Source organism: Lampetra planeri, chromosome 53 (assembly GCF_965212315.1).
Source record: "Lampetra planeri chromosome 53, kcLamPlan1.2.h2, whole genome shotgun sequence".
Taxonomy (NCBI): Eukaryota; Metazoa; Chordata; class Hyperoartia; order Petromyzontiformes; family Petromyzontidae; genus Lampetra; species Lampetra planeri.
In genome coordinates this window covers 3,564,903-3,592,713 of record NC_136159.1, presented here as the reverse complement: position 1 = coordinate 3,592,713, position 27,811 = coordinate 3,564,903, and the positions used below count along the sequence as shown (strand labels likewise).

Genomic DNA, 27,811 nt, shown 5'->3' with positions numbered 1-27,811 from the left:
TGTCGTGGCTGTGACGGCAGCTGTATCAAGTAAATGATACAGCTGTCGTGGCTGTGACGGTTCCACCTGAAGACGGAGGCTTGTGTTGCTTCCGAAACGTCGTGATTTTTATTTAGTTTTATTTTACTTTTATTAATTTTAATTTTTTACCTACGTGACTTTACCGAAAAAACCTAAGAATATAGGTTGTTCATTATTTGCCACTGACCAAAGCATCCAGAATGCACCTGAGCTCATCGAATCTCCGAAGCTAAGCAGGACTGAGCCTGGCTAGTGCTCGGATGGGGGACCACCTTGAATAAACAGGGTGTTTTATGGCGGCAAGGCCATTTGGATAGCAGAGAGCAGTGCAACAAAATCAATTGCTACACTGTGCTTCTCACCGCCCATGTCTCCGCTGCCGGCTTTAGTATGGCGTGGGGAGGCCCTCATCCAGCAGTTTAGTCACAAAATAGCCATAGATTTACGTGGCCTTTATTAACACGCTACATTCTGGTGGTTCGTTGTCGTTTTTTTCTTTCTTCTCGGCAGGCTCTGCTCAAGATGCTGGAGGGTACGGTTGTTAATGTGCCCGAGAAAAATTCACGGAGACTCCGCGGAGAGACTGTGCAGGTACGAACGCATTCGCATGAACGCATGCGAATGCGTGCATTTGGGGAGCGGTAGTGCAGTGGTTAGCGCGCTGCGCTACGAACCCGGCGACCCGAGTTCGATTCCCGCTCACAACCAACACCAGTGACGATTATCTGAACTGGTCCTGGGCCCTCCCCGAGGTCGACTCAGCCTCAAATGGGGGTACCTGTTGTGTAAAAACATCGCCACTGGGGAGACAAAGGCGGTCGGGTATGGTCCATGCCACCTACCCCCTCGTGTTCCGTGCCAGCCTTCATAGGTGCTTGCTAACAGCACTTGCCCCAACAGCCCGTTACAGGCTATACGGGGTAGCTTTGTATTTGCGTGCCCGTGCATTCTATGTTCGTGCTTGTGTGAGCGCGCGAGTGTTTTGGCGGTAGGTAATCAATATCGTGTTTAACGGTGCAAAAATCTCATAAATGCAGTTCCTATTACCGACCATCCCTATCCAGATACAATCATGTTTCTTTACCTGTCATGGATATCCACTGTTTACTCAGCCGGAAATGTCCAACCAGTTCCGTAGTGTGGTGGTGGTGGTGGTGGTGAGAGCAGCTGCCTAGCAAGCAAAGTCGGCAAGGTGTGATTGGATGTCGTGGTTGAGGAACATTCGGAGTGTTTGCGAGGCTTGCGTTGATGTGTTATTGTGCACAGGTTGACACAACCAATATTCTTTTCATGGCGTCTGGAGCGTTCAATGGCCTTGAAAAGATTGTGAGTCTACGCAAAGACCAAAAGGTAATGTGATAACCGTAATGATGGTGTTGGGTAATGGGCGGGTGGCTCGGAGAAATCACAATGGCCTTTGGCATCATACACCCGGCACCAGCACGAGTGACATAACGAGTCATGAATACATGAATCATATAATAAGTGCAAGGCATTATTACTTACAATTCATGCGGAACAAAAGATTGAAAGTGAGCAAATAATCACGGAGTGATGCACGGTTATTATGACACTGAGAGACAGGAAGAGTCACGAGTGGACTGTAGAAAATACACAGGTGAGAAGCCTCATCTTAACTGTAAAGAAAGGTAAGTGGGGCTTGGGTAGGACACATCGCTAAAAGTGATGATGGATGGTAGTCGAGACTTGGTGTAGTGGCAGGCAAAGGAAGGAACACAACAAAGAGGACGTTCACCAGGGAGATGGAGCGATGAAAATGAGCTCGCATGCAGTAGCTAGGTGGATTGTTCCTTCGCAAGTGCACGAAGAAGCCTTCACGATGGCTGCTTTGTGCGCATTTTAAAGTCTTTCTACCGTTTTCTTCACCAGTGCCAATGTTTCTGATGCGTGTGTCCGTCGCGTTTTGTCCCAATCAGTGCCTATTGTCATGTAACCCGTGTTTAAACCAGGCGAGAACCCACTGAGAGTAGACATCTAAAGGAAGATTGGAGGAAATGCAGGGAAAAGTACAGACTTTTTCCCCTTCCTAAATCTTTATTTTATATTTTAGAGTCAAGAGGGGCCCAGATTCGCTTCTCTATGAAAAAAGGTTGAATGCGTCGCCTGGCCAATTTTCCCCCTTTGTTGGTGATGGAGGCATCGGCGCATTTGCACAACAACAAAAAAAAAATCACATAGCGGGTCGGGAAGTGCATCTGGTCCAGAACGCGTCTCCCCCACTCTCAAACAAGCATGGGGCGAACACTCATCTTCTCTCGGTGGCTGTGAGCCAGTGCTGGAAATTTCACATTCTATGGCAGCGGCCCGTTGTCTCCATAGGATATTCGCTGTTGACTTGCCGTGAAGTGGCACTCTGCTACAGGCAGACACCAGATGGATGATGGTGATGATAACGGGCCGAATCAACTTCCACACGGGATTTGAGCTGGCTTCTTAAATTGCCAGTCGAACGCTTTCCGTCGCAGCATTGGCTTTGTCTCAATTAAAAATTCCCAACATTAAGAGTTGCGTTGCCGTGCTCACTTTAACAATAAAAACAACACAAATACTGCCTTCGTTGCATTCGACCTTTGCCCGCGCAATTTTGCGGCGACGGTTTGTGCTATTGTTTTTGCGCGATCGATTTTCGAGGCGCGAGTTCGTCTGCCGTTTAACGGTATTAAGTCTGGCGCCGGCGTGGAGCCTGTAACCCTCTCGCCGGTCTCTCCTCTGCTCGTGGGAATCCCCGTAAATTGCCCCTGCTTTGCTTGCACTACACATTTTGATCGTGCTAAGTCGTCCTGGCTGCGCTCGTCACGCGACGTCATCGAGCCGGCGCGCTGTTTCGCGAGTCATCAATTAATGAGTCGGCCGCCCCGATGTGATTGCCATCGGCAATCAATGCGGACCGCGGCTGGGAATTTTTACTGGTCTCTAGCAATAATAGGCTTATTCGCGACATTGATCGGCGGTACTGCCGCCAAGCAGTGTATGAATCAGCCGCGTGTTTGGAAAAGGCTGTGCACGGAATGGACAAACAATATGCATCGCGCTGTAGTTACTGGTACATGTGTTTATTTTTCGCATTGTGTCATAGCCGTGTAACAATTAATCAATTGAAAGCGATCCATATGTTCACAATGCATGCATCAAATCATATGCGAGTATTGATCGTTTACAAATCAAACGATAATTTACAGCCATTGCATGAAGGCCTTCCCCGGTTGTGCCAGTCACACAACCTGGGGGGGGTCCCACACTTTGTCGGCACCAGTGCAGATATCACTCGCCACTGGTGTTTGCTGGATTTGAACTCGGGCTACTGGTTTAATAGTGCAGTGTACTAATCATCTTATGAGTGCATGTCCTACGAAGTGCACGAACAGAGCTTTACAATAAATACAAATGGCAGGGTTACATTTTAGGGTTGCATGAAGGTGACCTTTTTTTTTACTGAATGGTTGAAGGTTTACTCTAAGTAATGTTACAGAATGCATTTATTTTGTTTGCAGGCATATAGACTCGTCAAGGTTGTAACCGTTAAAAGCTCAACACAACGCAAACCATGCGTGTATTAAGTTCTTTCACAGCTTTTCATTTGCAAATACAATGAGACTGCTCACGGGTATTTTTTTTTACATCATCTCTATGGATAAAAAAAACCCAATGTTTTTCTTACTTTACTGGAAATAAATATATACGAAGAGTTTTCAAATCAGTGGTGTGCTAATAGATGATGCTTGGCCTCTACGTTGGAGACCTGATCTGGACGGTATTGCTGATAAACGCAATTGACATTACACCCTATGAAATGTAAGAGGCAACGCTACGCCGCATCAATCCATGTCGATAGCAATTCCACGTTCTTGCCGATTTGCCCTATTGTGAATACAATGAGTACAGAGCCTGGGATTCAATCTGCGCAGCGGGGATGATGGGGTCCACGCAACCCTCATGTCACCGCGACCACCGCCGTCGTCGGCATCGGCGGCGCTGCTCGGAGGAGTTGCGTCTGACGCTCTGTGGGAGCAGCACGAGAGGGATCGCTTGGTTCGGCAGGCGAGTGCTGCTTGTCCCCCTTGGCGGTGGTCATGGTGGGGATGGTGACATGTGTGTGGTCACGACGGTGGTGGTGGTGGTAATGGTGACATCTGTGTGGTCGCGACAGTGATGATGGTGACATCTGTGTGGTCGCATCGGTGGTGATGGTGACATCTGTGTGGTCGCGATGGTCGCGATGGTGGCGATGGTGGCGATGGTGGTGATGGTGACATCTGTGTGGTCGCGATGTGGTGATGGTGGTGATGGTGACATCTGTGTGGTCGCGATGGTGGTGATGGTGGTGATGGTGACATCTGTGTGGTCGTGATGGTGGTGATGGTGACGTCTGTGTGGTCGCGATGGTGGTGGTGGTGGTGGTGATGTGACCTTGATGGTGCTGATGAATTTGGTGTTGATGGTGGTCCTGGACTCGATGAAGATGATGTTGATGTGATCCTTGTTGCTGCTACTCTTGCTGCTGTTTGTTGAGTTTGGCAGGTGGGGTAGTGGGGATGGTAATCATAATTTATTCTACTTGGGATTATTTATTTCAATATTTTTTGTTCCGATTTATCCAGGAACACCTTAATGAGCCTCATGACTCTTTTTCAGGAGGGTCCTGCCCAATGTTTTTCAGTCGGGGTCGAATGTTCTATTTTTTAAAATATTTTTAGATATTTTTTTTAATGTTCCGGTTGATAATTTCTCAAATGTGGCAAATGTGGACCACGTCTCCGGCACACAATGGCCTACGCTTGACGTCGCGACATCTTGAACGTTCACTGTGAAGTAGATGGCGTGTCTCTCTATGCCTAATACACCCACAGTGTTAGTGGTGCTGCCAGTGCCACTTCCAATGTAGCTATTGAAGATGAAGCTGCTGGGACTGAGGATGCTCATGGGCGGTGGTGCGACAGTGGTGTGCTTCTGCTGCTTCTGATGATGGTCACGATGATTCTGATGCTGCTGCTTGCGATGATGATGGTGATAGTGTTTTCTATGTTGATGATGCCAATGGTGATGCTGGTTGCAATGATGATGATGCTGCTTGCTATGATGACGACGGTGATGCTGCTTGCTATGATGACAACAATGGTAATGTTGCTAGCTATGATGATGATGACGATGGTGCTCCTACTGCTGCTACTGCTGCCACTGCTGCTACTGCTGCCACTGCTGCTTCTCCCACCACTGATGGTGCCCCCGTGCCGTGGCCATCCTCAGGCGGAGGCTCGCGACCTCATCGAGTTTGGGATGATCCCCGAGTTTGTGGGCCGCTTCCCCGTGCTCGTTCCGCTGCACGGCCTCGACACGGCGACACTCGTGCGCATCCTCACGGAGCCACGCAACGCGCTCATCCCACAGTACCGCACCCTCTTCAGCATGGACAAGGTGGGGCACGGTGGGGGCGGTGGGTCAGGGGGTCAGGACCGGGGTGGAGCGCAGATGATTGGTCGATTAAAAGGTGAAGGTAAACCTACAGCCCAGCAAATTGTTCGCTCGCTCGTGTGAGCAGGCAATTCTTTGCGGAGAGTTCCCGCGCTACAGAGCTCCCTGATGGTATGGGGTTATCGCATAAACACTCAAAGGTGCAGATGCCTCACATGGGGTTATAGACTTTTGGGGCAAATTCTGTTCGTAAAAACCTTTTAAGGCCGAAACGGTGCGTGAGGGATTGGCGTGACCAGCACCACTCTGCCTCTGACTTCCAATGCTGATATTTACACTTCACAGTTGTACTCATTCAAGGCTGAGTTGACCTAGCCGGGTCCCAAAAGAAGTTCAGGTATCACTTTCCACTGATGTCAGCTGTGGCAGGCAATCGCAGTCGGTTCGACTGGATGGTAACGCAGTGCCGCGAACCAGTGCACCGCCAATTCAAATGTGAGAAAGACGCGGAAATCTATCACGACAGAAGCATTAATGCAGGCTGGAAACAAACACGCATTGCACCCCTTGGTGTGTTGTTAAATCCATTGCTCCATCAATCACGCAACAACAGTCACCGTTTCTGAGTAATCCCCAGTGACATCACCACACCGCTCATGCCAGGCCAGGTGCATTTCGAGGAGTTGGCGATACAGCGCCGACAGGACCCGCAGGTGTTAGGGGTTTGCTCACAAATGCACAGACCAACACAAACACGCTCACTCGCTCTCCCACCATTTCATTAGCCACCTTTTTTCAAAACCTCTATTAATGTCATAAACTGGAACCCTCAAGACAGAGATTCAATTAATTTACAAGCTGCGATTCAGCCTCCCCTCCATTTGCCACGGCGATGTACCCTGCCATTAAACCACAGTGGTCCATTAACTCGGCGCGTAACACATTGCGCGCGAGTTTTGTTTTAATTGAATTGTCCAAAGGTTCTCCTTTTTTTGTCTTTCATAATGGGTGGCAGTAAAGCACCTAAAGTGGATGCTTGATGTCATTACCATTGCTCTGATTTATATAATTCCACACAGAGCCATTGTAATATAATTTTGTGTGCCTTTTAGTTGCTTATTTAATATACTAGCAATCATAAATCCTCTTAGGTATCGAGTTGTTAACTCGTGCGCTTGTTGGATCTGCATAATGGCAGAATTCCTCTCGTCTCTTAGATTTGTTTCCATTAAACTCTGAAACTAGTTGAAGCGCTGGTTTGCAAATCCAAAACAATGAGATGTTGTTATTTTTCTGCCAAAAGATAAACCCATATAACATTTCATGTTTCAAGTAATAATGAAAAAAAAACTTTTGCTTAACCTATGAATCCCCATTTAGACTGGTACCGAGAGAGAGAACGTAAATGATGGGTTTAGGATCACATTCAGTGTGTAACTGCAACGTGTACTTAATAAGATACGGTTATGGTGCTGATAATTGTGATGCTGGTAGAGATGATGACAGTAATGATGACTGCTCATCGCGATATTTATGATTATGACACTTGTGTCTGATGATGACATAGATTGATGACAATGATGCTGCTGGTGATTTTTATGATTATGATGATGCGAGCTATGGCAATATTAATAGTGCTAATTTTGTGACCATGATGACACAGTTGAAACTGCTGATGATCATAGCGGGACTTAGGTTGCTGCTATGAATATGCTGATGGTGCTGCTGAAGATGGTGGTGCTATTCGTTCTGCTACCACTGCGGCTGAAGATTATGCTCACTGCAGCAGCGATGATGACAACTTGTTATTTCGTGTTTCCGATGACGAACGGTGATGATGATGATAACGGCGGTGTTTTTCCGCGCCGCGCATTCACTCACTGTAACAGAAGCCCCTTTTTTGTCGCCTTGTGCTCAGTGCGATCTGTTTGTGAATGAGGAGGCACTGACTGCGATCGCTCGCTTGGCCCTCGAGAGGAAGACGGGAGCACGTGGCCTGCGCTCCATCATGGTAACCCCCCTCCCCCCACCTGCCCCCTTTTGTGTCCTTTAGCTTGAGTACCTGAAGGCAGAGGTGGCAAACGGGTTTTGATTCCTTACCCGTACCCGTACCCAGCCGCACCAGGGTCGCAAACGGGTACCCGTACCTGTACCTTACCCGATACCCGGCTACCCATACCCGGCCGGGTATCGGGTAGGGTACGGGTATCGGGTACCTGATTGCGACCTCTGGGATGAAGCCATGTTGCAGGCGCAGGTGGGTTGATTCTAGGAACTTGAATTGTGAGAAGAGACAAGACGTTGGGAAATGAGTGACAAACAGTTACTCACCAGTGACTCATGGTCTACCCGTACCCGGCCGCACCAGGGTCGCAAACGGCTACCCGTACCCGGCCGGGTATCGGGTAGGGTACGGGTATCGGGTCCCGGGTTGCGACCTCTGCCTGAAGCCAGTGATGAAATTAGTACCTCAGGTGGAAGTGTTTTTTTTTTTCCCATCTGGCTGGGCAGCTCTGTTTATAGGGCACTTGGCTTGTAGTTGGAACGTTGTGAGTTCAAATTCCATGTGGGGGTCAGAATCGAAATCTTTATTTATCCTGGAGGAATCGGATGAGCTATGAAGCTATTTTCACGGATGTCGAGACGTTAACTCCGTCCATCATCATCACCCATTGAACGTCGGTTAAAAATGAGCACCACTTTGTGAGGTGTCAACTGTTTTACTGTGAAGTTACTGATCCCTGCCAAAAGAGTATTGATTTACATCCCTGGCACAGCTGACGTCAGAATTGAGTGATAACTTAACCAATCAAGGGCTCTCCCTTGGCCAGCCTGCATTGGCAGCGTGGTGAAGTATGGTCCAACATGACACAGCATGGGGGGATCCTTTCCTCCAGCATTGGATTTAACAACGGACTATGAATTACACAAAAACACATTCCTGCGGAGGGAGCTGGTAGGAACGTCAGGTTGCTCGGTCAATGGCGGCGTGGTGTATTCCGCAAATATGCCCGAATGTGAGGGCGGGCACATGCCGGCGTGAGTAGGTTAAACGTTGAGTTTTTTTAGGGCACCACGGGGTGACCAGCCCCTCCCCACCCAGCCCCACCCAGCCCCTCCCCACCCTCCCAGCCCCTCCCCACCCTCCCAGCCCCTCCCCACCCTCCCAACCCCTCCCCACCCTCCCCTCTCCACCCAGCCCCACCCCTCCCATTTTTGGATGCACGATGGACGGACGGACACAATAATCCCCTGTGGGCTGGTGTAACCAGGAGGTTCCTACCAGTAATATTGCGTGCACATATATAGAGCATTCTTTGGTGCTCATTGCATGCATTTCAGAATGATAGTGATTAATTATGGACTGAGAGTCTCCATGTCCACCTCTCTCTTCCCTGCCGTGCCTCTGCTTGTGGCACTGGTTTCCATGCATCCATGGTGTGTCACCATTCTCTTTGCGTCTCCACTGTCTTCATGTGTCACCTCTGTCTCCGTGGTGTGCTTGCTGTTCCCTTGTCTCACCCGTGTCTCTGTGTCTTACCTGTGTCTGTATATCACCCACGTTTCCTTGGTGTCAAACATGACATAGCTCACCCGTGTCTCATCTGTGTCGTCACATCTCACCGTATCTGTGCCTCATCTGTGTCTCCGTGTCGCCCTCATTGTCTCTGTGTCTCACTGGGGTCTCACCCTATGTTTCACCTATGCCTCTTGTGTTGTCTTCAAGTTTCGTTGGTGTCTCACCTATGCATCTGTGTTGTTTGTGTCTCACCCGATGTCTCATCTATGCCTCTTGTGTTGTCTTCAAGTTTCGTTGGTGTCTCACCTTTGTCTCTGTGTTGTCTCTGTGTCTGACTGGTGTCTCACCTATGCATCTGTGTTGTCCGTGTCTCACTGGATGTCTCACCCAGTGTCTCACCTACGCCTCTCTGTTGTCTCCGTGTTTCGCTGGTGTCTCACCCGATGTCTCACCCAGTGTCTCACCTACGCCTCTCTGCTGTCTCCGTGTTTCGCTGGTGTCTCACCTATGCATCTGTGTTGTCTGTGTCTCACCCGATGTCTCGCCCAGTGTCTCACCTACGCCTCTCTGTTGTCTCCGTGTTTCGCTGGTGTCTCACCTATGCATCTGTGTTGTCTGTGTCTCACCGGATGTCTCTGTTGTCTCCGTGTCTCGCTGGTGTCTCACCTATGCATCTGTGTTGTCTGTGTCTCACCGGATGTCTCACCCAGTGTCTCACCTACGCCTCTCTGTTGTCTCCGTGTTTCGTTGGTGTCTCACCTATGCATCTGTGTTGTCCGTGTCTCACTGGATGTCTCACCCAGTGTCTCACCTACGCCTCTCTGTTGTCTCCGTGTTTCGCTGGTGTCTCACCTATGCATCTGTGTTGTCTGCGTCTCACCCGATGTCTCGCCCAGTGTCTCACCTACGCCTCTCTGCTGTCTCCGTGTTTCGCTGGTGTCTCACCTGTGCATCTGTGTTGTCCGCGTCTCATCCGATGTCTCGCCCAGTGTCTCACCTACGCCTCTCTGTTGTCTCGGTGTCTCGGCAGGAGAACCTGCTGCTGAACGCGATGTTTGAAGTTCCCAGCTCGGACATTGTGGCGGTGCGCGTGGACGAGGACGTGGTGCTGGGTGTGAAAGAGGCAGCCTATATCCGGTGGGGAATCATGATCTCATAGTTATCTTATTTTAATTCGATGCATGGGGAGTGGTCGGGGAGATTAAAGATGATTAAGGCAGCGGCATTTTGGATTCACTCACTCATTCAGTCACTCCCTCATTCATTTACTTATTTATTTATTCATTCACTCAACAGTCGACTTGTTTATGGAAGCTGTTGCAGGCCGACTGTTTGCTGTTCACTGGAGTTCAATGAGCATTATTTCCTCATACACGCGCAACTTCTCCGGGCACACTGGTACTTCTCCCACGTGCAAAATTACTTGATAAGATGCCGGCCAAATGTCTCTAGCAGGACCCCCCTAATAAAATAAGCCAATGGACTCAGTGGGTAAACAAATGACGCTATTATTGGGGGGGGGGGGGTTCTTCCTATTCTAACCATGAATTTTGTTAAGTGAACATTTTTCCTAGTTGTATTTTTGTTCGGGTAAGAGTGGCTCGTTAGCATTTCTTGTGAAATACCCGACTCTAAACAAGATTGATTTTATTGATATGAAGCAAGGGATATGTTACCTAATGGTGTATTCAATCCAAACATAAGCCCTCGATATGACATTTTGAATGATCCAAGGAAGAAACAAACATGTTTCAGATTCATTCTAAAAAAGTATGACGTGACGGGAAATAACGTCACTTGTATTCTGAAAGTTCCGTGCTTTTCCCGTCATGCAGAATCGGGCGATGCCACCCTTGCACGATGACGCGTTACATTATATCACGTAATGTGAATGACGCAAAATTCGGAACAGTATCTCGAACGAGCCTGTAAAATAAAATAAAATCAGATGTATACGTTTTTTAAAAATATAAAACACATGCATACATGCACACTTAAGCATTTTTTTGTTGCAATTGATGTAGAGCAACTACTGAAATTTTACATTGAGGTAACTTGAGCCAGATAATTGCGTCAGGAGTAGCCGAGTGTATAGTCGTGAACTATTTAATTTAAGTCTAAATTAGCATGAATCTTGACTTCAAATTAGCATTTTTAACTTAATGGAACAAACACAGCTTGGTGTGCAACACCTCTGTGGACACTTAATTGAAGTTAATTAGACGTGTTCCTACTGCAGTCACGTGTTTGATAAAATAGACAGAATGCAAAAAAAACATCTATACAAGTTACACAGAGGAGGAAAAAAACCCACCGTAAATTATTTATTGGGAGCACTTTTAAATAAGTAATAAAGTCACATTCAAACTGTTGTTATTGATTAGTGTAATTGGTGAGTTTTAGAATGGCCTTAGAGGCTCAAGAGAAAGTGAACATGTGACGCACGGCATCACACGAGGGAGTGGTGTGGCCAGCACCATATCCAGCCGCCTTTGTCTCTCCAATGCTAATGATTATATCCCACACCCTGTACTCATGTATGGATGAATTGGCCTACAGGAGGCTCAGGACAGGTTCAGGTATCATTTGCCACTGGTGTCATCTGGAGTGGGAATTGAACCCAGGTCACGAGGTTCTTAGCACAGTGTGCGAACCACAGCACCAACGGTCCCCACCACACAAATTCACCCATATATGTACGTACACGCATACAAAAAGACAAAAATCGCCGTAGTGCTTTAACACTGTTCGGGCAAGCGCTGTTAGCTAGCACCTATGAAGGCTGGCACAGCATGCGACGGGGTGGGTCATCAGCACCATGTCTGGCCTCCTTTGTCTCCCGAGCGGCGATGTTTACACACTCATTTGAGGCTGAGTCGACCTAGGGGAGGCCCAGGACCGGTTCAGATAATTGTGTTGGCCGTGAGCGGGAATTGAACTCGGGACACCGGGTTTGTAGTGCAGTGCACTACCTTTGCACTGCTACTACACTACCGCTCCCCATACACATATGTACACACACGAATCAAAGAACCCATTCATAATATAGGTTTTTGGGTCAGATCGCGTTATTTATAAATGTGTCGTAACCCTCCACCACCCGACAAAACAGTAAAAAATGTGTCACGTTTTTCAAAGGACAAAATAATTCACTTCTTTAGCCCACCGGTGTGCTGTAGAGAGAATCAACAGCATTTTAAGATTTGAGTACGACGTTTCGCTGATAATTACAATCAGCTTCATCGGGCAAGAATGGTGAAGCTGTCCTGTTGCTTCCGGTCTTAAATAGAGCAGCATCAGGGTGACGTCATCATTTAATTCAATTCAATCTGGTGCAGTGATTCGAGGCAAAGAGGGGGAGGGTATTGTAATTATATAGATTGGTAATCATTCAATTGTTATTCATTGGTGTTTGTTTCCCTTATAAGGAATTGTAATTGTATTAATTTAATAATGATTATTTAATGAATGATTACCAATCTATATAATTACAATACCCTCCCCCTCTTTGCCTCGAATCACTGTACCAGATTGAATTGAATTAAATGATGACGTCACCCTGATGCTGCTCTATTTAAGACCGGAAGCAACAGGAGAGCTTCACCATTCTTGCCCGATGAAGCTGATTGTAATTATCAGCGAAACGTCGTGGTACTCAAATTTTAAAATGCTGTTGATTCTCTCTACAGCACACCGGTGGGCTAAGTGAATTATTTTGTCCTTTGAAAAACGTGACACATTTTTTACTGTTTGGCCGTGTCGGGTGGTGGAGGGTTACGACACATTTATAAATAACGCGATCTGACCCAAAAACCTATATTATGAATAATATGGTCGCGAAAGTCTACGTGTCAAAGAACCCAATTTAGCCTGATAGACTTTTGGTGCAGGTATATATATGTGCATAGCAACCTGCTAATATTAATTAATATTGTTCGCGCTTGCCGACACACATGCATGTATTTGCCCATGTGCAAATATGCACATACACACAAAAACGCCTACACTCGTATATCTAAGTGTAAAACCAAATTCACTATCAACACTGCGGTGCGTGCGTGCATGCAAGCGAGCGTTCTATAACTTAGTTTAATGTTGCTTTTTTCTCCTGTCCGTCAACACCAGCACCAATTCCAAGGAAGGCAGCGTGGAGAAATTCCAGAGGGGAGCGCTTGAGGAAAGCTGGCATCGGCAGGTAGACGCTGCCAGCAGCTGACCTCCTCCCTGTGAGATTTGAGTCGGCACTGCTGCGGCTGGAAGCCACTTGGCGGGCGTGCACGTGGGCGTGCGTGCGGGTGGGTGAACGGGGTAAGGCGACAGATGTAGAGGTGGGGGGGGGAGGCGAGCCCCGATCGCCTGGGCTGTTTGTCCAATTGAAAAATGAACAACCTCAACGAGTAAAGTTCACAATTTAGTGAGTTTGTTTCTAGCGCTATGGCTCGGGGCACACTTTGGTGAGAGCAATAGGCATGTAATGATTCACCCGGCCAAGATTCAGTGGATGTGATTTGCGATCACGATTCAATGTTGTTGGGCTAAATGGAATCTACAGTTGCTGGAGGGTTTGTATGAACTAGTCAGACAACATTGGAAGTGATTCTTCACACACACTTCAATGCACGTATCATGAGCGTAATAATCTATTTGAATGAACAAATCATGACGTGCCTAGTAAGACCCAAAAGTAACAAGTACATTGTGTCCAATGCTGTGATTGCCACCACCTCACGATTGCTTCATTCCTTCTGTATGATCTCCCAGCAGTAGCAGTCAACACCTCACTTCCAAGGCATTTGTAGTCTCATCACCACCGTTTGGTATGCGGGCTTTCATTGTTAATTGAATCGTGGTCTCAAACTTATGGTGATGAGGACAGAAATGCTTGCCTCCCAAGATGGTTTTCATGAAGTTAAGTGTTCTTTTCCTGCTTCAGCCACCCACTATCCCTAGGGGGAATTGCCAAAGTGCACTGGCTGCTATATACTGAGTGTTAAAGACTCTGTGACACCATTCACAATGGCAGTCTGTTATGTACTATGTCAGAACCCACATCTCAAATTCTGAAAAGTTAATTTAAAATCGCCAAATTGATATTCATTGTATTCACGAATTATCCATATCCAACTATTATTTCGCAGATCTACCTTGCAAATGAATCTAACTGGGCTGTAATTTGGTTAAATAAATATAGGTTGTTGACCCTTGCAATCAGTTAGGCAAGTAAAATAATGCAGGATAATTGGTCAGCACACCCTGCTTTTGCATCCACCAAAGTCTGCAATAGCTGTGGCGTGTTGTATTTTGTAAAACATTTATTTTCATTTCAGTGACTTTATAATCTAGTTTTCATCCGAGGTGTGCACTAAGTGAGAATTGAGCAGAAATGGGTGCTACATTTACACCGTAACGATAAAGTCACTGGTGTGAGAGACCGCGTTTGAATTTCAACCTCAGACTTCCTGAACAACATTTCCGGAGCTTGGGTCTGTTTTATGAAGGTGGCAGGAAATGGCTTTGTGGCTGTGCGCGTTCCTCACAACCTTCAGCAACGCCGTGGATGCAAAACTAACGTACGCGGTTTCCTCCAGATAAAGACGAAACACAATGCACGCCACGCATGCAAGGGTACAACATTTTTACATTCGTGTCGAGGTTATTTCGAATAAAAAGTTTGCCGATTCTTGGTCGTGAAGTTGGCTTTGCAGCCATCCATGACGTTTTAATTCGACAAGTTTTCATGGCACAGCTGTTTTTAGAGCCTGATAATGTTTATTTGGTTATTTGGAGTAATTAATCGGGTTTTTAAAAGAGTGAGAGAAAAACACTGATGATATCATCTCATAAACTTGAAGACTGGTTATTTTACTGAGTTTTACGTTGTGTTTTTCAAGTGTTTATTTTGTCATTTTGCCAGACGTTACAAGGTCCTCCACTGTCAAGAGTTTAATTACAAATAGGGCAACGTTTTGTGAATGTTATTCGCCACATCTGCATTTACCTGGGCTAAAACTTCACTGCTGACACTCGGTGCTTTGCATTTTGAAGCATGAACCCACATTGTTGATTTGTTTTATTTAAAAATTATCGGGATGGAGGAAACATCAAAAATATTAATGAACCCTGACAGCACGAGAACTACATTGGTGAAACATGTGCAAGCACCCTGTGTGTTGAGCTATGTATGGTTTTTTTGTCATAGTATTAAAAAATGTTTGCATTATCCGCACAATGTAATAGTTGCCTCCTTGTACAAGCAATGTTGCAGGACTGATTTTTAGATGGGAATAAAATTTTGTTTGAAAAATGTGTTTGTGATGCTGCCAAGGTGTGCATTCTTTGTTATGTTGAGGCTCAGTTGGGCACAAGTGGTAGATGTTACTTTGTTTTAAAAGCCAAAATAAGAACCACGGTCTGAAAATTAGGTTCTGAAGTTAAACCATTACATACTGTTTGATCTTGTGAATCTATAAGAGAGCAGATACATGTATTTGTTTCATTTTTTAAAATAAACCACAGGATACTTTTTAGAAGAAATAAAGTTTCATTTGACATCAGCCATAGGTCCATAAATTAAATTCCTACGTATTTTGTCTCACTTAAACTTTATGGAGCGATTTTGCCCATGAAGTTTCCCCACATGAGCCAGTAGTGCAACTCATCGTTGTCGCTGCAATGATGCTTCTATTGGCTGTAGTAGTGTGCTGGGTAGGTAGTTTTTCTGCCAGTAAGCTAAAACAAGATACAAAGAAATTGGTGGCCAAAAACTTATTGTAAAAAAATGTCAGTGATCATCACAGCATTTGAAAAACGGAATTCCATTATACAATATACGGCCACTTCAGTTTTGTAAAGTGTAGCGTGTTGAAGGTAATGCTTCTCATTGAGTGTGGAGCGGTGGTAGAGTGGTTGACGCTACTCTACGTTCTCAGCGATCTGTGTTCGATTCCCGGCCATGGCTCAGAGTGAATATTTGAACTGGTCCTGGGCCTTCGCTAGGTTGACTCAGCCTTAAATGAGTACTGTACCTGATATGGTGTGTAAATGTAAGAACTGGGGAGACAAAGGTGGCAGGGCGTGGCGCAATCTTATTGTGTTTACATTTGCGTGTACTTTGTGTGTTTTAAAGTCCACTTTTTAAATTTGTTATGGTTCTCAAGCAATAAACCGACCTCATTGTAAAAACAACAAAAAAGCAGCCGAGAAATTGTCAGTAATCCAGAATCGCTGGAAGGATAACATTGAAGGAAACGGGAGCCTTGACTTTAATTTTGCCTCCACACAATGGGAGTTATTTACTCTGACCTTAGGAGACCCATACAGAACAAATATCGTGCCTGACTGCCGCCCGTTTTACACACGCTCTGGACTTGTCATTTTCCCACGGGAAGCCACAAAAGGTGCCGACTCCATGCCCCTTTTACTCAGCGTCGGGCGGTTTACATTTTTTTTTAATGTTTAGCGCGAGGCGCTTCAAAACACACGGATGCTGAAAGCAAAGCACATCCGTGACGTGGGCTGTAATGGGTTATTTAAAATAGCCCAAACCGCTCCGGAACCAGTTTATTTATTTATTTTGCTCCCTATCTGGCCGCTATTAACGGGACTCAATGTTGTCAACAAACAGGCGGAATTGTTGATGCGTCGGGGTGTAGTGGATGCAGCATTGTCACACTTTCACACCAGCGCATTCAGGAACGAACTACTGGTTCCACTATTCCCAGATATGTTGGCGGAACCAGTTGAGGACTCCGATGAGGTTGACACACGTGTGGCTGACGTGAGCTGAAAACAGACTGGGCGAGTGAGAGATGGAGCGATGGGAATTAAACAGGGACTAGTGTGATTGACAGAAAATTAAGCATTGCAGCTGCCATGGTTCATTGGTGTAGGTGTTAGCAATACCAGCATATATCAGTAAATAGAGAATGGCTAACAGAGATTAGTATCTGTTGTGATCATTGTGCGGTGGAGTTTGCATGGTCTTTGTTTAGCAGTAGATAGCTTTGGAATCCATAGGTGTGCCAGTGTCTGGGCCGGTGAGTCACATGTTGCTGGGTTTTGTTTAAAAGTCTGAAGAACGAACCGGCTGCCTGCAGTTTTATAAACAGCAGGCTGTCAGCTTTTCCACACTTTATCAATCTAATGAAATAACGTGAAGTGCTTTTTTATTATTTCACATAGTGTCTTTATTGTAATTCAGTTTTTTTTTGCCAAACAACTTTGCAGAATAAATAATTATTGTAATAAAAATTCAAATGCCAGAAACGATTTCTGTGAACTCTTCTAACAGGTAGTAACGATGCTAGCGTTTAAATATTGACAAACAAAAATGTCATGCGTTGCACTGTTTGCAAAAAAGTGGTCTCTATTTTTCATATACGAATACATAACTCACGTATTAGAGACAATTTAAACATTTTTTTGTTTACCAACTTCGAAGCTTTGCTATAGAATAATGTTTTGCAAATAAATTAGGATGTTAAGACTGTTATCCTTACAATGTGTTACGTTAATTAAACGAAGATGTTCTCGTATATATTTATCTCGGCTGTGCGTTCTGAATGGCCTCACATGAGTTTGAAGCTTTGGTCAAGAAGAAAAATAGACAAACATTTTTCAAATGTGCCACTGAGGCAATTGCTTACTCAAATGCACGGCTGCACTATTTTAATTGTACTGGGAAGTCGGCAGTAGTTATTTTTTGAGACTGATCCATTCCATAGGATTGTGGAATCTCCACTTCTGGTTCAGCATCGCCAGTGGAGATGCGCCCCACCTAAAGCTTGTTAGAGCTCAAAGATGTTTTTTTATATTTGTTTAGTCTGTAGAGTATACAGTATATACAATTTGTGTAGTCACAAGTAATATTAATTGGGCGTTGGTGCTTATAGCGGTTTTGATGTGCCTCTATGTTTTTTATGCTGTGTTGACAGCATTTATATAATGTGCACTCTAATGATATCCTTTTTAAAAGAATAACATAATTCAGAGTATATTATAAAAACGTAAACTCGGGATTTTTGCGTGCAGAATGCGTTGTAATCAAAATTGTAATAAATCCCCGAAGGGAAATAAGATTTGTTGGTGAACTTTTTTTCTGGAAAAAAAAAAACCCATAAAAAAGTTAAAATGAAATGCAATACAGGGAATTTGCCTCTGATAGCGTTGGGGGTTTCAGGTTCGCCTTGAAATTGTGTAAATGTTAATGCATTTATAGAATCTTATTAATGTTTCATTGGCTCAGGCAGGCAGGTGCTTCTCGTCTCATGTGGATCTACTAATAAGTGGTCTCAGAGGAGCATTATTAGCCTGAATTTCATTAATAATTCACATTTAATCCATGACATCTGTTTCGATTTTTTTAACGAGCACAACAAGGTGGGGTGGATGGGGGTGGAAATCATGCATTTGAAATAAATATTGGTCCTATAACCCACTTAATATAACTCCCATGTATGTTATTGCTTAAAGGGAAAAGATTAAATGTGAAATCTATATGGGGAGCAAACGAAAATGGGAATTAAAGCAATGGTGAGAAGGAGAAATACAAGATGTTTAACATTTAATGTCCACGCTGCGTGTGGAGCATTTTGTTAAATCCCAGGGGCGAGATATTGAGCGGGTATCATGGTACATTGAAGCGACCTGAGGTGCCACGAAAAAAAGAGATCCATCCGGGTGGCGCTGTTCTTAGAATGCTTGCCTCAAAATTTGAAAGTTACGAGTTCAAATCCTGGCCAGGGGTTTATTAAACATTTAATGTCCACGCTGCGTGTGGAGCATTTTGTTAAATCCCAGGGGCGAGATATTGAGCGGGTATCATGGTACATTGAAGCGACCTGAGGTGCCACGAAAAAAAGAGATCCATCCGGGTGGCGCTGTTCTTAGAATGCTTGCCTCAAAATTTGAAAGTTACGAGTTCAAATCCTGGCCAGGGGTTTATTAAACATTTAATGTCCACGCTGCGTGTGGAGCATTTCGTTAAATCCCAGGGGCGAGATATTGAGCGGGTATCATGGTACATTGAAGCGACCTGAGGTGCCACGAAAAAAAGAGATCCATCCGGGTGGCGCTGTTCTTAGAATGCTTGCCTCAAAATTTGAAAGTTACGAGTTCAAATCCTGGCCAGGGGTTTATTAAACATTTAATGTCCACGCTGCGTGTGGAGCATTTCGTTAAATCCCAGGGGCGAGATATTGAGCGGGTATCATGGTACATTGAAGCGACCTGAGGTGCCACGAAAAAAAGAGATCCATCCGGGTGGCGCTGTTCTTAGAATGCTTGCCTCAAAATTTGAAAGTTACGAGTTCAAATCCTGGCCAGGGGTTTATTAAACCCATCATCCTGCAATGGCCATTAAAATATTTAGTGCCTTACCACTTTGTGGAATATAAAACGGTGGGTTTTATATACTCATTCCCCACCATGTGAAAGTATAATATCCACTGCTTGTGCAGAGCTGCTGATGTAGATGATTACTACCTCATTTTGCATTTGAACATGGAGACATGTTAATCAACTCTGAAGCTCAATTCATGTTTTGTTGTTGTTGTACTCTTTCCATTCAAATGGTTAACTGAGTCGCTTTCCCATATTGGGCACACAAAGCAATGTAGTCAGCAATGCCTTTTGGTGAAGTCACCATTCCCATTTAGCCTGGTCCACGTATTGTGATTTTTACAGAGACAGAAAAATGATTATTCATGTGGTATTGTTGCTCTATTATGTGTTGCATCAAGTATTAATATTTCATGTGACGACAATACCATAAAATCATGTTCTTAGGTTTTTTCGATAGCTATCGTGCTGTGACGGTTCCACCTGAAGACGGAAGCGTGTGTTGCCTCCGAAACGTCGTGATTTTTATTTCATTTTTATTTTACTTTTATTAATTTAAAATTTTTACCTACGTGACTTTACCGAAAAAACCTAAGAATATGAATCCTTGCAGTCACGAAAGCTTCAAATCCAGCATAAAATCATGGTTTTGTTGATTGTCCAGACGCCTATGGTACCATGCTTAGCTCCATGCCTAACCACGGGGTATGCGCTTCTCCCATAGGATGTGATATCGCAGGAAGAGCTGCCACATCACGTGATGTCACGTAGCTCTATATATCGCTAACCAGTTTTGCCTGAAGCTGAAGGTGGCAAACGCAGTAAGTTTTTCGCTTTAAATTGTCTCCAATCGTGCTGACTTTCTGTTACCACTGAAAAAAGTATTATGCATGTAGATTGACTTTAAGATGCTTTGGTAGATGATCATTTTTCGATTTAAAGCTTTTGTGACTGCAGGGATTCATCTTCTTGGTTCTTTCGGTAAAGTCACGTAGAATGGAAATAATAAAATAATGAAAATAAAACATAATAAAATAATTCTCACGACGTTTCGGCCACAACGCAAGCAGCCGTCCTCAGGTGTAGAACAGGTCTGTCTTTTTTATTATTTCCATTCTACGTGACTTTACCGAAAGAACCAAGAAGATAGATGATCATTGTGAATTTGCTTCAAGCCGCAATCAGCACCACTCTATAAGATTCTCTACCTGTGGACCAAGCTTTACATAAAAACATCTTCCTCCTCGATGTCATAATGCCATGAACCTCCACTACCACCATCACGCAACGTGGAATCCGTCAGTGTCGGTCGCAATCGCTTCGATGGTGGCGGTGCCAACTTGGCCGCTGCTGCTGTAGAGGATGTGGAGAACTGCAGCCTCGGAAGGGGCTTCTGCAGGGGCGACACGGTGGCCGTGAGTGTCATTGGCTTGCGCCCCGTGGGCCTTGCCCGCGTGCCGGATGGGGCCCTGTTGCCACCGCTGCCTTGGGCCAATGGCCGCATGTGGTGGCGGCTCAGGCCACTGTGCACGTTTAGGGGGTTGTATGTGTGCAGCACCTCCATGCCAGATAGGGCGGTCTGCAACGAGATACAGGGGACAGGAAGGATATTGGGGTATTAATGAGGGTGTGGCTTGCTGACAAGAAGTTGTCAAATCAAAACTGGATCAAGGAGGGTCTTTGTAGTGTGGTGATTTGGTGGCTTCAGGGTTCTTCTGATACTGGGCTGCCACTACTAACGCGTTAATGGCCTCAGCCAGATCACCCATCACTGCATATAAAGCTCATCACACACCCTTAATTTGGCAAATTGCAGCTCTGGGAAATATTTCTGTTTGACAACTCATAACTGCCTCTCCAGGAGGCCATGTAACCAAATACGATGCTCCTATTGTGGCTGAAGCAATTGAAGGGATCTCAGAAGTAGTTATGTGATATCACCTTCCGGAGATTGGGGTATTGCAAACGGAAATTTATTTTTCTCATGACATGACACCAATAACACAGGTCAACAAAAAAACCTTTTTTCTGGTCTGGACTTTTGCAGATGTTTTAGACTAATTTCAGGGTGCTGATTCCAAATCTGATCTCAGATTTGCTCTATCACATCTCATTTTTATGCTATCGGCATACCCCATTTTCATTGATTTTACCCAAAATTAACTCTGTCACTTATGATTGCAAGTTGTTGCGAGTCAGTGACTGCTTTAGTGTTAAAATATGGTGCTGTATTTTTAGGATAGTGTGTTTATAATATCATTTTATGTAGATATCCACAGTTATTTAATATTTTTCTTCTACAGTTTTTATTGAAAATTCAATATTTGATATCTCAAAAACCTGATGTGATAGACAAAAACTGATGCCAGATTTGGAATCAGCACCCCAAAATTACCTTAAATCCGTCTGAAAAGTGTATTGACCAGTGTAATCATTATTGCAAATCGAAAAAAACATTCCTATATGGCATGCCTTAAAATCATCCATCATTATCTTGTAAGTTTTACTAATTTTTCATTGAGACAGCCTGCCTATATTACATGACAGTCCCAGTACAGAACCAGTTGTCTGATCCTGTGTTTAGAGAATCCGATTTACAATATGTTTAAATCTCAGTCAGAAATCATTTAAGCCCTGTATTTTATGTGCGTTGATAAAATTAGTACCACTTTGTGGATACTCACAGGAGTCCTTTTCACAACTGGCTTGAGATTGTAAATGCTTATTTGAATTGGGAAACAATTTGGCTTTTTAGAAATACCGACCAAGTAAAGATACAAATTCATTATTTACTGGGCATTAACTGGTGTGCCCTCGGTGTGGGTAGGGAGCTCTATTGAAGTGACTTCTCAAGTACTGTGATGTCATCTTCCAGAGCCACTCTTAAACAGAGTAATGTGCTACTAACCGTGGCAGCTCTGAATGAAAATAACTTTGTCTCATGGCACGAAACCGAGAGCACAATTTGGAAAACAAATCTAAAGCATAAAAAAACTAAACAATGGAGTTGATTGACATCCAACCAACACTCTTGGCAGGGCATATAGAAGGTGCGCCACCTAGTGTAGATAAAGGGACGTCATTATTTCAGCCCTGCGACGTCATCTTTGCAGGTCATTCCCTAACATCTTCTTGACCTCTAGAATTGACACCCATTGCAGTTGAAAAAGTTGAAAGAGGACCTCAGCAAGGTGTCCCCTAGTTATGGCTAAATAGGTAAAGCCATGCTGATAAAACTCACAGCCTGATTCATGGTTTCAGGCCATAACAGCACGTCCACTTGCTATGGTTTTCGAGGTTATGCCTTGCTGATGAGATTCTTTGAACTCAAAGTGGGTCCAACATTCCTGACCGAAGAGAGTTGAAACCAAAACTGTTTCAAGGATTGTGCTCTAAACATCAGACTACATGAACCTTATATATGATACGTTACTTTGTAGAGAGCAATCATGAGACTAATCAAGTAATAATGTTATGTTCCTTTGAGAATAATGAATGTAGGATTGATACATATAAAACCTCAAGTAGTCAGTGGCAACTGACTTTTCAAATGTCACTCTCCCAACATGGACAATGGGATGATTGAGCCTGTGTGGTTTTAAAAAGCTTGTTCATACCACAAAGGGCAGCATTTCTAAGGTAACGTTTAAATGTAATTGTTCTGAGGCAATTTCATATTTTAAGGGCTGAATCTGGCACATACACTAGGATAAAACTTAGAATGTGCTAGCACGACCTATTAGCTGAAGCTTTATATTGGCATGTTTCATTTTGTTAGATGCCTCATCCACTGCTTTGCATTTGGCAATAGCATCGGCATTGAAGGCGCCAATCTCGTTTCCTTTAACGTCTGAGCAGGAAACGCCAGCATGCATGACAGGAGTCTTGTTTAGCATAGATATTGTGCATTCTACAACTTAATTTCACCATTTCAAAACTTCTGCACTTGCCTCATTCCATCTGCAGCAACCACAAATACCCAAATTGTCACATCCATGTCTTTTTATTGTTTTGAAGGGTAATATCGTGCGAGCCTGCATTCTCTATCATTTTGAGCTGTTGCTGTGTGAAAAGTATCACGAGAAGCTGCTTTTTTTATCCATCCTGCGATTTTCAGCAGCGTGACGTTAAGTGGCTCCCACCGAGTAATTCAAACCTACCCACCAGGTTCCCTTTTGTTTCCACTCACACCGCGTTTCTGAGGTGGCAGGTTTTGTGAGCACTCTGTGATCGTTCCTCGGCCAACCCACCCCACTCAGGGTTACAATTTAAAGGCAGGTGGTGTGAAGTGGCGCTGTTCTACTTTTAACACGGAATTTTTTGGTTACGGGGAAGTTGAAAATTTTACCAAAGGAATCACTTCTGGCTGCCACTTTTGCTGACGCAAATCAGCGGCGATTCGTGTCAGCAGCTCATGCCTGGCATTAAAAGGGAAACTAAATGAAATGGGTTTTTGGAGCGCCGAGCCCCCACTTGCTGTAACACATCACCCTTAGTAATAAGGACACATCTGCTCAACTGCACGTGGACAACCCATATCACGTGGGGATTTCTTTGGCTGCTTCCTTCAACTCTGGTACCTTAATTGGACCGTATAAATGAAACACCCAGTGGAGATGGGTTATCATCTCTAAATCGGGCTCGCTTGGAAGTGTTCGGTTTTGGGAGAAGGGCTCAGAGATGCAAGGGAATTCTTCAGACTTCATTTGGCCAGTAGATGGCAGTAAAGCAAGTAGGTTGCTGACTTGTATGTGCTAATATCGAAGTATTTGCGCCCCTCAAACTGCATGGGTTTCCTCGGTGCACGAATTTTCCTACTCACAAGAATACTTGAATGAAAACATCGTTTTGAAAAGGCATCTTAAACGCTCAGCGATTCCTTCCTGGGTAAGTGAAGGATTTGTAAGAGTCTGGACTTTGGGTCAAGTCAGGCTATCATTCCTCTGGGGTTGATATAATTGATACCTCCTCGTTGTGGGAAGTTGAAAGTGGTTTGTCCTATGATATGATTGGCCCTTGCTTCTAGGAATTAGGAATTTCCAAAACTCGTTTAGGAACACTGAGCGATGTCTCACGCTCAAGTAGCAATACCATATTTAATGTAAACTTTGCAATTGAAGTTGGAAATGCAAAGGAAGGATTGTATCTACCGAACCCTTACAGTCAGCCTCCTTAGTAACATGTGCTGTTATAGATTTGACTATTCAGACATCTGTTACAGCAAGTAGGGTTCTCTTGTCCTGAGTGTAGGCAGCAAAAATATTGTAATAAAATATAATTGTTCAGGAATATAAAAACTTTTAAAGGGGCTCCTGCATTGGAATGCTATATTCTATGCATGTGAAAGTAGACTGAGGTATGCAGATAAAATTAATGCATAACACTCTTACAGTAAGGTTTGAATGCATGCTTTGTGAACCCATTTCTTATACCGACATCCTCTGGGTAGATTGCAGCCCAGCCAGTTTTGTAAGTGTTACAAATATGGACATCTGTGACAAAGAGCTTTATAGCTCATGGGATTCTGTCAGTATGAATACATATTTTAATTCGGATATATGTTATCCACCAACCCTTGCCTTCAGAGCACTGGCATACAGGGGTACATCTCCATACCTAGTTTTAGACGAGTATGCCAACATCCTGGAGCAAAATATATGTTGGCAGTGTCACACACACGTGGCCAAGTTTCCATGATTATGTTTCTGAATCATACTCAGGGAAAAAGACCGTAACACTGCAGAATTTAAGTCAATGTCAAAAGCAATGTGCCTACTCTCATGTGATGGCTGTGCGCTTGCTAGGAATGTTAAAGTTTCGCACAAAACTTATAAATGACATTGTGCAAGAGTGTGTCGATTTCTTTGCAAGGTGACTTGGTGTATTTCCATTGTGATTTTTGGCTGGCAGAAACCAGATTTTCTTTCTGTGGTGGAAATATATTTTGCATGATACAACCCAGAATATTAGATGGGACTTGTGTGTGTTAGATGAGTAGAGGCAATGTCAATGGGCAAACAACCTTCGTGTCACATTTACATAATACATAGGCATACATGAGCATTGTTGATCAGAAATTCTCCCCTCACTCATCTGCTGCGTCTTATTTGGCTGAAGTCTTCAAGTATGTCACGTTAATGATGTTAGCCTGTTCACCAGTGATTGAAAAATAAAAAAGATTATATTTAATTTTAAACTGAATTCAACATATTTCAGCTCTGAGAATTGACATTTTCATTGATGAGCAATGATCAATGCTGGGCGTAAAAAATCTGTGCCTCTCGTGTGTATAAAGAGGCCAATTAAAATTATTTCAGAAGTAGTTCATGAACGTATGCCATCGGAACGGGAAAGGGTTAACAGGGTTAAGTTCAATCTTAATTTTGGAGCTTTCGTGACTGCAGGAATTACTCTTGGTTCTTTCGGTACAGTCACGTATAAAGATAAAATAGTAAATTAAATAATAGCATACGACGTTTCGATTGCAACACAAGCAATCATCATCAGCTATAAATGAAATAGCAACAAAAATTCTAACCAGAAAACTATAGACAGACATATAAGCAGACAGATATCACCAAGATACATCGAGAGAGAGTAACACAGGTACAGAGAGGGAGATCGTCTCTGTGGAGTGGCCTTAAATAGGCAGAGGGGGCGGGGCCAGAGAGATGGAGGGGTTAGATACAAAATTAACATGTCAATGAGTACAGAAAACGCGTAGTAAAGTAAGCAAGTTTGAACATTAGGGTTAAGTTCCCGTACTCACCTCTATGTCGAGCAGGGCTCCTGGTTCCGGAGTCTCGTGCAGAAGGGGCTGGTTACACGGTAGCAGCAGCTCGGCCACCGCAATGGACTTTATCAGCAGGCTCAAGCCTCCTGAGGGCAGCAGGAGGTAGTAGGCCCGCACTGGGCCCATGCGCAGGGGGCCCGAACTGTCACTTTCACATGACGCAAGAAGCTGCTGACCTCGAACCTACAAATGGCAGCACAGCATTGTTCACTCGCTCGCTCACTCACTCACCTACCTACCCACTCACTCACTCAATGACTCACTCACTTGTCCACCCACTCACTTTGTGTGGATGGTTTTCTCTGGGTACTTAGTTTTTTTCTTCCACATGTTAAAATACTAAATACAGAATTAGTATTCTTAGGTTTACTTGCTACAGCTGTCGTGGCTGTGACGGTTCCACCTGAAGACGGAAGCTTGTGTTGCCTCCGAAACGTCGTGATTTTTATTTTATTTTACTTTTATTAATTTTAATTTTTTACCTACGTGACTTTACCGAAAAAATCTAAGAATATGAATCCTTGCAGTCACGAAAGCTTCAAATATAGAATTACAGAATTAGTGTTACATCCTAAGCCAGACCCAAATGCAAACAGCATAGGTAAAAAAATGAATGATATATGAATCTACTTTACCGTGACTAAAAATTTTAAAATGTAATAGGCATTATGAAATACATATTTAATTTTAAACTATTTGTGATTCTACAAAATGATAATGATCAACTCATGTTTTAAATGTTAGTCCACACTCAGAATATCTTCTTCGGTGACTTAAAAAATTACAACATGCCACACAAATAAAGATTAATCTGTCTTCAGATTAAAAGAAAAATTCTGATGGTGAAAAAAGCGCCACTGACAAAGCATCACGGTGCACTATAAAGTTTGAGGTCTTCAATGGAAATACCATCTGTCTGATATAATGGCCAGCTAAATATACGCATTCACAAGGCTGGCCCTTGGTCACGACCTGTGACAGTGTTGGCAGCGTTAAAATTATAACGTGAAAGGATTTTATATAAAACCTGTGAGAGACCAAGGATGCTGGGATATAATGTCAGGCTGGCTGTATTGGTTATTGACTGCAGAGGTCAAAGTCTCCGCTTTTGTATAAAGGCAGTAGCGACGACTCATCCAGTGCCATACGTCTCGGAGAAATGCGACAGTGTCCTTAGAGCAACCGAACTCTCCTTAAAAATGTAAAGGACGCGTCGCTGCCAACAAATAATGCCTTGGCCGAGTGTGTACAGGCGTTGGGGCAGGTCCAATGCCCAGCTCCGGCGTGTTCTCACTTGACCTCAGTGGCGGCTCCCTGGGTGCGCGTGGCTATGCAGCACCGGTGTCAGAACATATTAGTGTTTTCTAAATATGAAGCAAAAAAAAAACCTCCTGCCACTGCCGGTATAATGTTTCGCTTAATAAATGCGCGTGGGCTGCTGGTGTGTGCGAGGTCAACACTCATACGGCTCCAGCGAAGCTGACATTTTGAACGCAAATTCTATTGCCTGCAAGGTGACACAGACCTATAATCCAGCTGCTTGGAGGTTGTGGGTCATGTGGCATTGTATTAACTGGCGAAATTGTTGCATGAAAAGCCATGAACTACCGTACTCCTCAAAAGACACGAGGACTTGTAAATGTCGTTACCACTAACCCTGACGTTGACTCTGAATCAACATGGCTTACAGGTAAGCGGGATCTTTATCG

The 27,811-nt window shown here is 44.2% G+C and overlaps 2 protein-coding genes across 4 annotated transcripts in view; one reads left to right on the top strand and one right to left on the bottom strand.

Moving 5' to 3' along the window:
* LOC144734923 (ATP-dependent clpX-like chaperone, mitochondrial) overlaps window positions 1-15,279 on the top strand; it is a 39,502-nt gene extending 24,223 nt beyond the window's left edge. For all 3 annotated transcript variants that reach the window (XM_078617380.1, XM_078617379.1, XM_078617381.1), the window contains exons 11-17: window positions 532-612; window positions 1,288-1,371; window positions 3,925-4,080; window positions 5,287-5,454; window positions 7,370-7,462; window positions 10,002-10,108; window positions 13,097-15,279. In XM_078617380.1, the coding sequence (XP_078473506.1) occupies window positions 532-612; window positions 1,288-1,371; window positions 3,925-4,080; window positions 5,287-5,454; window positions 7,370-7,462; window positions 10,002-10,108; window positions 13,097-13,187 (780 nt within the window). In that variant the 3' untranslated portion in view covers window positions 13,188-15,279. The remainder of the gene's footprint in view (window positions 1-531; window positions 613-1,287; window positions 1,372-3,924; window positions 4,081-5,286; window positions 5,455-7,369; window positions 7,463-10,001; window positions 10,109-13,096) is intronic.
* A 1,854-nt stretch (window positions 15,280-17,133) lies between these two features.
* M1AP (meiosis 1 associated protein) overlaps window positions 17,134-27,811 on the bottom strand; it is a 43,844-nt gene continuing 33,166 nt past the window's right edge. The window contains exons 7-8 of the mRNA XM_078617382.1: window positions 26,079-26,285; window positions 17,134-20,888 (exon numbers count right to left, since the gene is read on the bottom strand). Of these exons, the coding sequence (XP_078473508.1) occupies window positions 20,532-20,888; window positions 26,079-26,285 (564 nt within the window). The 3' untranslated portion in view covers window positions 17,134-20,531. The remainder of the gene's footprint in view (window positions 20,889-26,078; window positions 26,286-27,811) is intronic.